This window comes from Sphaeramia orbicularis, chromosome 2 (assembly GCF_902148855.1).
Source record: "Sphaeramia orbicularis chromosome 2, fSphaOr1.1, whole genome shotgun sequence".
In the NCBI taxonomy this organism is placed as follows: Eukaryota; Metazoa; Chordata; class Actinopteri; order Kurtiformes; family Apogonidae; genus Sphaeramia; species Sphaeramia orbicularis.
The window spans coordinates 27,160,277-27,174,357 of NC_043958.1; the positions used below are offsets into that span (position 1 = coordinate 27,160,277).

Below are 14,081 nucleotides of genomic sequence, written 5' to 3' on the forward strand. Positions count from 1 at the left end.
ATGGGCAAAAGTTTCAGAAACGGTATGGATAATAGTGTTAGGTATGATTATGACATCAATATATGTTTGGTTTCAAAACAACTGACGTAGTGCCTGCTGAGAAAAAACAACTAAATGTTCATTGTAAATTTTGCTTCCCCACCCTGTACATACATACATACATACATAAAGTAACAAGTGTGCAGTGAATGCAGTGAAGTCTGGGTTACTTACATTGATATTTGACTCCTTGTATTTTTTCCCTGCACAGTGAAAACCATCATCCACAAGCTGTAAAAAATAACAGCTTTATTTGGTTGATTTTCCATTTGACTGTGCCCTAAACTCTTATTTCATGTGGAGTTTCACATTCCCCTTTCACCATCAAGCTATTAATATTAAGAGTGGACTGATTTTGGAATAACATTCTCAGTATTAGCGCCTCTGGTTTATTCAGCAGCATAATAACAATAAGTGAAGCATGTCTGTAGGTTCTACAGTGGGATGGACTCTGACTGATCAGCAAAAACTGCAGATCCTATAGAGGATCAGAAGATTATACGGCTTAATGGCCATTTTACCAATTAAATTCTGTTGTTGTTTGATCATTTATGTGGTTAGGGTTGGGAATGAGCATAAGTTGCCATGTGCATGCCCATGCAGATACTTCCTCCACCACCTACCAACTTCCACTCCACCTGCAGCACCACACACACTGTACACACAGACACTGGTGATGTCACAGGACTGGGACGGACCTGTAGGTGTGGTAGGCTGTCTGCTTAACAGGGATTATAGGGTAAACAACCCTCTCTTCCTCTACCACTCTCCTCCTACCTCCTAAGCACTGAAGCCAAAGCTAGTGAGACGGAATGGGAAGATTCTACAGACACGGGTAAGTGTAAAATTCCACTATCCTCGCATATTTAAACAATCTGCTGTATTTAGATGTGTATCTGGTAGCATGGTGAGAGGCAGCCATGTAAAAACACTAATCCTTCTTACTCAACAAACAGAGTAAGCTTATTTGGAACTCAGCATTAACGCTGGAGCAACATGGCTGAAGAAGGACCAAGGCTGCATGGTCTTAATCTGTTTACATCAGACAAATGGGATGATTTTATGCTCACATTGTATAGCCTCCTGAGAAGCAAAAGTGCACTTTTGTTTTGTAGGGATATGACTTTCACAGCTTTATTAGAAAAATAAAGCAAAAAGATCAAATAAATGTGTCTGAAAAGTTGTTAAGGCATACTGTTTTCATCCAAGGCACTTGGTGAATACAAAAAAAAAACCTAAAATTGTAAATTCCTGAGGCTCAGAGGGGAAAAATAAACACAAAACCAAAAACACTGAAAAATGATTTGACTTTTGCAAGAAGGTGACATTGTTAAAAAGATAATGCAGATTATTTTTGTGCAGATAAGGTGGATGTATAGGCTACATGTGAAAATATGTTAATCCTCAATAGACCAGGATGACTGACTTACCCATTGCTATAAAATACCTGCAGAACAACTATTCATACCAAACTTTTTATCTCGTTTTAATATTCAGAGGGTCCATAATTTTTGCAAACAGACATATCTTTCTTTTCTAATTCAAATTCTTTTTCGGACAGTATGGTCAGTTAATTAAATATAAATATGTACAATTTTAAATGAAGGGCCTTAACTTGCTTAGCAAAGATTAGATGTAGAGAAAAAAAATCATCTGGAAGCTGTAAACAGTGACTTTCTTTGGTGTTCAGAGTAAAAACGTGATTTTTAGTTTTGATGTCTGTAAAATGTTCAATTATCGGACGTAAAAAGAGTTAAAATCTGGACTTTAAAAGAGTCATTTGAAACTTTGGGTTCTTCTAATGATGCAGACTGTTAGGAAATAATAGTAAAACAGAATAAATATAGGATATTCAGAGGTCTCACGTGTATATCAATAGTAAAGTCTTACATGTGCACTACTGTGCAAATGTACCTATCCAAAAAGAAAATAACAAAAGTAGACTGGATGTTAGATCACGTACTTACACTAAAGTTTTGTAGAATATATGTAAACTGCGGTGGCCCAGAGGTGCAGCAACCGAAAAAATTATCCACTATAAGGAAAAAAAGCAAACAGCCCAAAAATGATCCACCATAAGAAAAAAAAGACAACAGCCCAAAAAATTATCTACTATAAGAAAAACAAAGAGAAAAGCCCAAAAATTATCCACTACAAGGTAAAAAAGCAAACAGCCCAAAAAATTATCCACTATAAGAAAAAAAAAGAGAACAGCCCAAAAAATTATCCACTATAAGAAAAAAAAAGAGAACAGCCCAAAAAATTATCCACTATAAGGAAAAAAAAGCAAACAGCCCAAAAAATTATCCACTATAAGAAAAAAAGAAAGCAGCCCAAAAAATTATCCACTCTAAGATAAAAAGAGAACAGCTCAAAAAATTATCCACTATAAGGAAAAAAAAGAAAAAAAGACATCATCCACCTTTTCAATTAAGGGGGCGCTGTTTACACAAAGGGTCTCTTGCTTTAAAATTAAGGCCACCACAAAAAATAAAAGCATAGGCTGAAAATTTTTAAGGCCTTCAGCTAATGTGGCTAATGCTAAGGAAGCAACACACCGGAAGTGGAGGTCGGTACACTAGAAATAAAGTTATTTTAAAAATAAATAGTGGATAACTTTTTTGGGCTGTTGTCTTTTTTTCTTATAGTGGATAATTTTTGGGCTGTTGTCTTTTTTTTTCTTATAGTGGATAATTTTTTGGGCTGTTATCTTTTTTTTTCTTATAGTGGATAATTTTTTGGGCTAGTGGATAATTTTTTGGGGGCTGTTGTCTTTTTTTCTTATAGTGGATAATATTTTGGGCTGTTGTCTTTTTTTCTTATAGTGGATAATCTTTTGGGTTGTTGTCTTCTTTTCTTATAGTGGATAATTTTTTGGGCTGTTGTCTTTTTTTATAGTAAATAATTTTTTGGGCAAGTGAATAATTTTTTGGGCTGTTGTCTTTTTTTCTTAAAGTGGATAATTTTTTGGCTGTTGTCTTTTTTTTTCTTATAGTGGATAATTTTTTAGGCTGTTTTTTTCTTAGAGTGGATAATTATTTGGGCTAGTGGATAATTTTTTGGGCTTTTGTCTTTTTTTTCTTATAGTGGATAATTTTTTGGGCTGTTGTCTTTTTTTCTTATAGTGGATAATTTTTTGGGCTGTTGTCTTTTTTTTTCTTATAGTGGATAATTTTTTGGGCTGTTCTCTTTTTTTCTTATTGTGGATAATTTTTTGGGCTGTTTTCTTTTTTTTCCTATAGTGGATAATTTTTTGGGCTGTTTTCTTTTTTTTCCTATAGTGGATAATTTTTTGGGCTGTTGTGTTTTTTTTTTTTTTTCTTACAGTGAATAATATTTTGGTCTGTTGTCTTTTTTCTTATAGTGGATAATTTTTCGGGCAGTTGTCTTTGTTTCTTAAAGTGGATAATTTTTTGGGCTGTTTTCTTTTTTTTTCTTACAGTGAATAATATTTTGGTCTGTTGTCTTTTTTCTTATAGTGGATAATTTTTCGGGCAGTTGTCTTTGTTTCTTAAAGTGGATAATTTTTTGGGCTGTTGTCTCTTTTTTTTTTCTTACAGTGAATAATATTTTGGGCTGTTGTCTTTTCTCTTATAGTGGATAATTTTTGGGGCTAGTGGATAATTTTTCGGGCAGTTGTCTTTTTTTCTTATAGTGGATAATTTTTTGGGCTGTTGTCTCTTTTTTTTTCTTGCAGTGAATAATATTTTGGGCTGTTGTCTTTTCTCTTATAGTGGATAATTTTTCGGGCAGTTGTCTTTGTTTCTTAAAGTGGATAATTTTTTGGGCTGTTGTCTCTTTTTTTTTCTTACAGTGAATAATATTTTGGGCTGTTGTCTTTTTTCTTATAGTGGATAATTTTTCGGGCAGTTGTCTTTGTTTCTTAAAGTGGATAATTTTTTGGGCTGTTGTCTCTTTTTTTTTCTTACAGTGAATAATATTTTGGGCTGTTGTCTTTTCTCTTATAGTGGATAATTTTTGGGGCTAGTGGATAATTTTTCGGGCAGTTGTCTTTTTTTCTTATAGTGGATAATTTTTTGGCTGTTACACCTCCGGGCCACCGTACTAAACAAGTGCATATATAGACAGGTCTTGCGCGTCTTACCGTTATCAATCCGTTCCGTGTGCGCACATGTGTGACGCGCGCCCCGCCTGTCCACGGCGCGTGTGGCCGAGCGAACAGACGCAGCTGTGTGATCGACATGCTCCGGTGAACTCCGAGCTTAAAATACACGGAGGGCGTGGACTCCAATCACACCCTTTACAGAAGCTGTTGTTAAGTAGCGGTGAGGAGACACACGGGGTCAAAGGTGAATGCGCAGAGCTGCTAAATACCTGGAAGGAGCCCACGGGTGGCCTTAATTTACCTGGATGACTGAGTCAAGTCGTGGGTTTCCGCTGTTGATACTTTTTCAGGAGGAAGTTTCTTGTGTGGGGTGGAATCTTCGCAGGTACTGAGGCTAGAATAATATTTAGAATGGGAGTGGCACCTCATGAACGTGGATGTGAGTTGACATTTAGAAGTCTGCAAACATTGGCTTTTACAGTAACTTACTCTGAATACTGCTTTGAGCTGTTAAACATCCATTTCTTTTGTGTATGTATAGTTTTAACCCTTTCATGTATAGTGGGCAGTACAGTGGACAGCTATTCTACTGCTGTACTTTTGTATATTCATGGATTTTGTTGTTTTAGTTCCATATCAGCCAACACAGTGGACACTTACGTATCATCTCATAATACACTGCAGTTCATACTATTACTGTAACTTTGCTGTTCCGGATAAACCTGATCTGCACTAACACGTTTGAGTGTAAATCAAATGCTTGTGATTGTTGTTATTAGACTGCTTTTTTTTTAAACAAAATTTATTTTTTTTTGCATATTATCTCCATGAAGTGTGTAATGACTAGTATTAGAGTATGTTAAAATGTGAGAAAACATCAGATTAGCAGCATTAAAAAATGTTCTTTATTTCATAGATTTCACACAGTATATCAGTAAATACACATTTCTTTGCTTCAAAAATTAAACTCATGATGTCCAGCTGCAACTCCATGAAAAATAGGTTCACAAAAGAATTGTTTTTTTTTTATTGCCTAAAGAGGAATAAAAACACTTGTTTACGGCTCTCATAATTCATGCATGAAAGGGTTAAATCTGTCGCTGTGGTTTGCACTGGCCAAAGTAGGGCCATCACCTCTCATTCTTGAGATTTTTTTCGTCCAGCTGGCATATTTCACACTCAAACCAAAAGTAAGACAAAACAGCGAAGTGTAACTCTACCCTCATGACACATACAGGGGTTGGACAAAATAATGGAAACACCTTCACCTCAAGATGATAATGCCCCAATCCATACAGCTAGAATTGTTAAAGAATGGCATGAGGAACATTCTAATGAAGTTGAGCATCTCGTATGGCCGGCACAGTCCCCAGACCTCAACATTATTGAGCATTTATGGTCAGTTTTAGAGATTCAAGTAAGACGTCGATTTCCACCGCCATCGTCTCTAAAAGAGTTGGAGGGTATTCTAACTGAAGAATGGCTTAAAATTCCTTTGGAAACAATTCACAAGTTGTATGAATCAATACCTCGGAGAATTGAGGCTGTAATTGCCGCAAAAGGCGGACCTACACCATATTAAATTATATTTTGTTGATTTTTTTAAGGTGTTTCCATTATTTTGTCCAACCCCTGTACTTACAAAGGGATAAAATTGAATATTTCAGCATTTCCAGCTTGTATTTCTGGGGAAAAAAATAAGAACACATAACATTTGTATGATAAACTTGGGATATGTTGAGTTAAAGCCCCGAAATTTGCCTTTAGAATTACTAAAAACTACAAAAGCACTAAGACTGTATGATATCCTGAAAAAATGATCCACTGAGTTCCTCTTGTGTGTTGTTATTTTCTTTTTTATTCAACATACAAAGGGTTTTGAGCAAGAAAAATCCCTGACATGTATCATCATTTCACTTAAAATGTATCTGAAAAGCTTCATTATAAATCCACTTTAGCCTTGCCCCTTCTCGTTGCTTAACCCTGCAGACATTATTTCAGTGAAATGGGCTGCTTGGAATTTGTGTCTGTAGAAGTGTTATAAAAGCTGCTGTGAGTATGTGCTTGTGTTCCTTTTGAAAAGTGGGTTTGCTTTACTGTGTGTTTTAGGAGTCAGAACAGGGTGGAACAACAGCAAAAGACTAAGGGAGGAATTGAAGTTTGACAGGTTTTTACAAAATAAGGCACTCAGAATGTTCATCAGTAAGAGATTTGGGATGTTGAGCTGTGAACTGGAACACACTGAACAACATGTATTTGAATTTTGGACCAGTTGTTTTGGTTTTGTGGCTCTTCATTTTTTAGATCTGTCCAGCTGCTATTTAACACCTGGTTGAACTCCAAAAAGCAGTTACATGGTCAGAACTTGTTAAAAACACAGTGAAAAAATAAAGAAAATCATGACAACAGTGAAAACAAAAAATGACAAGGAAAATTATGTTAAAAAAAAAAAAGGTTTTTTTTGTTTTTTTTTTCTAGTGAGTTGGTCTCACTTACTGCTCTGTGTTGTACCCCCCCATTACCCAGGCAGTGGGGGGTGCACTGAGCATGCTCAGATGTCTATGGATAGAATAAGGTCTATTCTTTCAGCACATTTTGAAATTGTTCTTATTGAGCAAACGGCTGAATTTTTATGAATATTTAAAATAAATCATACATTCAGAACGCTCACCACACACACATCAAGGGCTAAAGGGTTAATAAAACTGACATATTTTCTGTGTCTCAGGAGGTTTTCTTGACGTGGCGGCAGATCTAGAAGACCCCTGAGATGGATGAGGAAGTAAATCCACTGGAGAGAGACCACTCAGTCTCTGTGGTTCTGCCAGGGGGGCTGGAGAAAAATGCAACCGTGCATGGAAGGTTTGTTGTTTTGCATGTTTATATTTATTATGCATCTAAGGCTGGGCCATATATATATATATATATATATATATATATATATATATATATATATATATATATATATTTATTTACACTACCAGGCAAAAGTTTGGACTCACTTGTTTTTTCTTTATTTTTATGTGTATTTACATTGTAGATTCTCACTGTAGGCATCAAAACTATGAATGAACACATATGGAATTATGTAGTTTAAAAAGATGTGACAAAACTCAAAGCATGTTTTATATTTTAGATTCTTCAAAATAGCCACATTTTGCTTTTACTACTGCTTTGTGCATACTTGGCATTCTCTCGACGAGCTTCATGAGGTAATCACCTGAAATGTTTTCCAAAAGTCTGGAAGGAGTTCCAAATGATACTGAGCACTTGTTGGCCATCTGTGGTCCATCTCATGTCATGTAAATAAGAAGGTGAGTCCAAACTTTTGCCTGGTAGTGTGTGTGTGTAAATATATATATATATATATATATATATATATATATATATATATATATATATATTTACAGGGTGGGGAAGCAAAATTTACAATATTTTGAGGCAGGGATTGAAAGACAGTGTATGACCAATTAGTTTATTGAAAGTCATGAGAATTTATTTGCCACAAGAAAATTTACATAATAGAAAATGTTTTTATTCTATGTGTCCTCCTTCTTTCTCAATAACTGCCTTCACACGCTTCCTGAAACTTGTGCAAGTGTTCCTCAAATATTGGGGTGACAACTTCTCCCATTCTTCTTTAATAGTATCTTCCAGACTTTCTCGTAATAGTTTTGCTCATAGTCATTCTCTTCTTTCCATTATAAACAGTCTTTATGGACACTCCAACTATTTTTGAAATCTCCTTTGGTGTGACGAGTGCATTCAGCAAATCACACACTCTTTGACGTTTGCTTTCCTGATTACTCATATGGGCAAAAGTTTCTGAAAAGGTATGGATAATAGTGTTAGGTATGATTATGACGTCAGTATATGTTTGGTTTCAAAACAATTGACGTAGTGCCTTCTGAGAAAACAACTAAATGTTCATTATAAATTTTGCTTCCCCACCCTGTATATGTGTATGTATGTATGTGTCTATATATATATATTAATGGCAATACTCATTAATTCAACCTTATTTTAACCTTATTTTAATCACTCATATTTTCAGTGACATAACATAATAAATAAAAACTAGAAGCACTCGGAGAGCGCAGACCTCCGCCAAGGCTGATCAGTGGCCCCCCCCGTGGGCCCCCCCGTGGGCCCCCCCCACCCCCGATCACCACCAAAATTTAATCATTTCTTCCTTATCCCATTTCCAACAAACCCTGAAAATTTCATCCAAATCTGTCGAGAAACTTTTGAGTTATGTTGCACAGTAATGAACAGTGCCCCCCCCCCCCCCCCCCCCCCCCCCCCCCGATAACCACCAAAATTTAATCATTTCTTCCTTATCCCATTTCCAACAAACCCTGAAAATTTCATCCAAATCTGTCCATAACTTTTGAGTTATGTTGCACACTAACGATCAGTGCCCCCCCCCCCCCCCCCCGTGGGCCCCCCCACCCCCGATCACCACCAAAATTTAATCATTTCTTCCTTATCCCATTTCCAACAAACCCTGAAAATTTCATCCAAATCTGTCCTTAACTTTTTGAGTTATGTTGCACACTAACGGACAGACAAACAAACAGACAGACAAACAAACAAACAAACCCTGGCAAAAACATAACCTCCTTGGCGGAGGTAATAAAAACGGGTACATTTGATATCTTAGTCTTATACTGACATATACTGTAGGTACTGTAGAACAGTGTTATGTCTAATGTATAGAATAGAAAGAAATGGAAAAACTAAACAAAACTTTGAGCATCAGACATTCACTTGACTGTGTTAAATAGTTAATATATTACCAGTTTAACCCTCAGCAACCAAACACACCTACTGATCTAAAATATTTAATACATTTTCAACCACTAATCCTATCAATACATGTAAATAATTCAGGTATTTTGTAGTTTCTCAGCTTTTCATCGACAGGAGATGTGTGTTTTTTGAATGCTAAGAGACTTCTTGGTGAACATGGAAACTGTTATTTTCTTATATTCTCTGACAGATGACAGTGGTTGTGGAGACTTGTTTTTGCATTTGATTGATATATTTTGCTGAAAAAGCTACTTTTGCATCAGTTTTCTCTGTTCTAATGTAAAAACCTTTAAACTGTATTGATATCTACAGGGGTTGGACAAAATAATGGAAACACCTAACATTTTGGCATCATAGAAGGTGTTTCCATCATTTTGTCCAACCCCTGTACGTGTTCAGTAAATTACAAAAAAAATACTGGAAAATGGCTGCTTTTCACTGAACGATGCAGAGGAGAAAGGCGTAAATATAGTGATAGTTGGAATGGTTTGATGCTGTGAAAAATTACCACAAAAAATAGTCTAATAATAGTCTTTTTCGAGTGGATAAAGAAACGTGTTGTTGTGTAAGGCTTGATAAATTAATGGAAACAGAAATAGGCCAAAGAATTACAACCCCACATCCAAAAAAAGTTGGGAAACTGTGTAAAATGTTTATTAAAATTAAAAATAGAATGCAATGATTTACACATTTCATAAACCAGTATTATCTTGTTATATAAGCAAAGAAGTCACTTCAAATATTTATACTAAGAAAATGTACCAGTTTAACGAAAAAAGGTCATTTTTAACTTGATTGTAGCAACACGTCTCAAATAAGTTTTGAAGGAAATAAAGGCTGGAAAATAGAAGCTGAGACATAAGACAAAAACAACGTATAAGATGCAAAGAGAGAAAAATATTACAAAAGATGTAACAACACAAAAACGCAGTTAAGGATGCAAACTTATCACAAGGTGTATGTTTGTTTCCTGTCTCAAATTTTGGAGATGCATCACTGCCAAAATTACATTATAGTGTGTGTTTTCTATGTTCTATTGTGAATAAATTATGTGTTTATGAGATTTTTCATATCATTGCATTCTGTTTTTATCATTTGTATTGGGTTTTACACAATGCACTGACTGTTTTTGAAGTGGGGTAACAGGATTTTACATTGAGATAAACATCATTATTGTGACATATATTTTTCTTTTTGTTTTTAAGGCTTGTTTTAATTATGTTCACAGTAAAAAAAACTTCAGTTCAGATTGAAGTCAATGCCATTATTGCACCACTTGTGAGTGTTTGCAGCATCAAATCAAGACATTAAAAGTAGCACTAGCTCACAAGAGCAGACACTGCATGTGTGTTTTTGTCATGCGTCTTCACATCATTTTCATCTTTCATTAGCACTTTTTTATCTGACACCTTTTATGGCATTTTTTACTTAATGCCTTGTCATTTGTATGTCTCTAACAATTTCAACTCTTTAGTTTCTTTTGCTTTGTCAGGACCAAAACTCTGCATGATAATTTGACATTCGCTGTGGCAATTATCAATACTAATAAGAAGACTTTTGTTTTAGGCCATATCATTAGCCTCATACCATAACTGCCTAAGTCATACAATATATATAGACAAAAGTGTTGGGACACATTGAATTCAGGTGTTTCTTTTCTAACAGGGGTCGGGGCTCCAAAATAATAATAATAATAATAATAATAATAATAATAATAATGATGATGATGATGATGATGATGATAATAATAATAATAATAATAATAATAATAATAATAATAATAATAATAATAATAATAATAACAAATGTCATAATATAGTTTTATATTGTGATAGATATCATATTGATTGTTAATACTGATGTTTATATCTCAAATCATCATGAACAGGACATCTTACAAGCTGTAGCCATGATGTGTCCCAATATTTTTGTCCATATTATTTAGAAACAATATTTCCCAAAAGTTTAGTGGGAGATTTTTCATTAAAGTGAGATGTGAAGAAAGTAGATGGTTAGATGGATATGACTTTATTGATCCAACCATGGGGAAATTTCACAGTTAACAGCAGCAACATACAACAAGCAAGTGAAAAGAAAAAGACAGGTTGAAAAAAAAAAAAACACAAACAAGAGAGAAATGAAATATAAAAGAAAATGAGAAATTTGGTATCTATGTAAATAGAGATTTAGAATTAAAAATTAGTTGTGGTAGAAAATTATTATTTACAGTCAGAGCATGAAACATATTTTTGAAATTTGGAGGTATATGTTGTGACAACTAAGTTATAGATAAGTTGATAGGAAGATAAGTTGTGACAACTTGCTTAAGTCTCAACATAGCTACACACACCCCCCTGTAACATGCCTGGTATCTTCCGTCTACACCACAGATGCAGTAATCCACTCACCCCAGTTGCTCAGTTAGTGGCAGTTTTTAAATACCCCCACATTCCCATGCCACAGTTGGTTCAGCACTGAAAGTGTAGAGGAAGCGTTTGAGCCACCACTCAGTCTTGACAAAGTACGGCAGTAAATCCTGTTAACGATGTCCGCTCGCTCATAACGATTCCACATCACACAACATCTCCGTTCTTTCGCTGGTCCATTTCATCCACCGCTCCACTGTATCAGAAGCCATGATGTGTCCCAACATTTTTGACCATATTAGTTTATAAATATCAATATTTCCTTTGAGTTTAATGGATTTTTTTCTTCCTAAGGGAGATGTGAAGAAAGTAGATAGATAGCTGTGGTAGAAAAATTATTTAGTCATAGCACGAAAAATATTTGATGAAATTGTCAGGAAATGTTGATGCTGGCACAAGGAACAAATGATTAAATTTTTGTGGTGATTTGGGGGGGGCTGATCTGCCTTGGTGGTGGTCTGCGCTCTCAGAGTGCTTTTTCTAGTTACTATATTAGCTACACAGATGGATCCGATCAGAGTTTACAGTGTTTTGTAAAAATAAAATATTATAGAAAGTATTTATTGCATCAAAGGATGTGTAACATAGTTTTGTCAGAAAACTACAGGTGTGAAAATAAATGTCCCAATAGTTTTGTCCATGTAGTGTATCACTTAGGTAATTATGCTATTAGGCTAACGATAAATTTCACCTGTTCTAACTTGTTCTATTCCACTTTTCATCTTTTCTTCCTCTTTTTAACCTGTTTCCTCTCACCTGTGTGCTGTTAATTTGACTGCATGTTCTCCCTTGTATAGTAAACCTGTGATGGACTTGCTGGTGACACTTTGTGCCAGTTACCACCTCAATCCTTCTGACTACACCGTCGAGGTCCTGTCACCCAATAAGAATAACATAAGCTTCAAACCAAACTCTCCCATCGGTTCGCTAGAAGCAGATAAGATAGTGCTGAAGCCCAAAGGAGCGGAGGAAAAACCTAAACAGCCCTACATGCCTGAGGTGAGAGTCCATCATTCACGTAGGGTCACGGGAAGTCTCAAATAAACAACAATGCATATCTTTGTTATGATGGAATGCATGACTGTTTAACTCAACTTTATAACCACATAATTAGAATTACACACAACTATACTTTTGCACACTTCTGTATATTTCTTAGTCATATTGATAATATATTGTCTTGTACATATTGTACAAAATGCTCCCTGGAATAATAAAGTAAATAAAGATGATGTTTTTTTTAGGCCACTGTACGTCTTCTAATCAACTACAATAAGTCCCACAAAGCTGTGGTGCGAGTAAATCCCAGAATCCCCCTGGAGTTCCTGCTGCCACAGGTCTGTGACAAGTGTGAGTTTAATGTAGAAACGACCATCTTGCTGACATACTCACACTCCAAAGAGCCGCTGGATATGACCAAAACTTTAAATGACTATGGGCTGAGGGAGGTGTTCGCCAAAGACACAGCGAGGAAGGAGCCTCAGCAGCGACCGTCGGTATCTGAATCGGGTATGTCCCATTTCATCAAACCTTTAGTTCTGTCCTCAGTGTGTCCTTCAAACTGAAAAATATGCAGAGCTTAATTATCGACTCATCTTCTGTTTATGAGCTTTTCCATGTATTTAGTGAATACACTACAGCTAACATTTATATTTCTGCTAAAAAGCTCAAACTTTTCTTTGTGTTCCCAGCAGGCTAAATGCTATATATAGATTTTATTTTTAGTACACATTAAATGATTGATTTATGCCCCATCCACACAACAGTAGATATAATAGGACTTGTAGTTCATGTGTAAATATATTATTTTAAACACTTTCTTATAGTGAGGATTTATAGTAACCCTAGTCAGGGTTGTCCATGTGGAAAATGCAATAAAATTAAATAAATGCAGTTGACACATAAACATAGGTCATATACAGTCCCCTCCAAAAGTATTGGAACACCAAGGCTAATTCCTTTTCTTTTGTTGTTCACTGAAGACATTTGGGTTTAAGATCAAAAGATGAATATGAGACAAGAGTAAAGAATTTCAGCTCTTATTTCCGGGTATTAATATTTAGATGTGTTAAACAACTTAGGACAGATCACCTTCACTTCCTGATGTTTTGGGGTTTTTCTTGACAGCTTTCACAATATTTCAGTCATCAACTGCTGTTGTTTTCCTTGGCCGACCTGTTTGATGTCTGTTGCGCAGAACACCAGTACCATCTTTTTTTTTTTTTTCCCAGAACAATCCAAATTGTTGTGCTGGCTATACCCAGTGTTTGTCCAGTCGCTCTGACAGCTTGTTCTTAGTTTCTCAGCTTCAAAATGGCTTGCTTTTCCCCATAGACAGCTCTCTCATCTTCATGTTGGTTTATCCTCTTTCACAAAAAATATAATCTTTATTGGTTAAAACCAAGACTAGTCAGGCAGAGCTATTCATTGTTTGAACAATCAATCTAAAGGGAACCACCTAGGCTACAAGAAACACCCATCAGTCACATGTTCCAATTTGCTCTCTTAAAATGGGTGGGATCAAACAAGGTGACATCGGAGCCCTAAAAAGACACTCATGACAGGCTTTGATGTTGCTGCTCCGGTGCCACGTGGTTCGTGGTTCGTGGTTCAAGCCTGAAAAGGTCCAAACAAACTAAGTGCTCCCATGTTGTTAAATGGGAGAAACAGCAGTGAGCATGGTAAATCTCAAAATAAAACCACACACAACCGTTGTGTCACTATCGTATGTACTGTTG

General features: G+C 35.6%; 1 protein-coding gene across 2 annotated transcripts in view; it reads left to right on the top strand.

Annotated features, from left to right (window-relative positions):
• Window positions 1–732: 732 nt before the first annotated feature.
• The window catches only part of LOC115431370 (uncharacterized), a 34,508-nt gene continuing 21,159 nt past the window's right edge, over window positions 733–14,081 (top strand). Inside the window, exons 1-4 of one of the 2 annotated variants that reach the window (XM_030151689.1) lie at window positions 733–874; window positions 6,834–6,967; window positions 12,141–12,342; window positions 12,588–12,852. In XM_030151689.1, the coding sequence (XP_030007549.1) occupies window positions 6,876–6,967; window positions 12,141–12,342; window positions 12,588–12,852 (559 nt within the window). In that variant the 5' untranslated portion in view covers window positions 733–874; window positions 6,834–6,875. The remainder of the gene's footprint in view (window positions 875–6,833; window positions 6,968–12,140; window positions 12,343–12,587; window positions 12,853–14,081) is intronic. The other variant, XM_030151696.1, reaches the window with a different exon arrangement.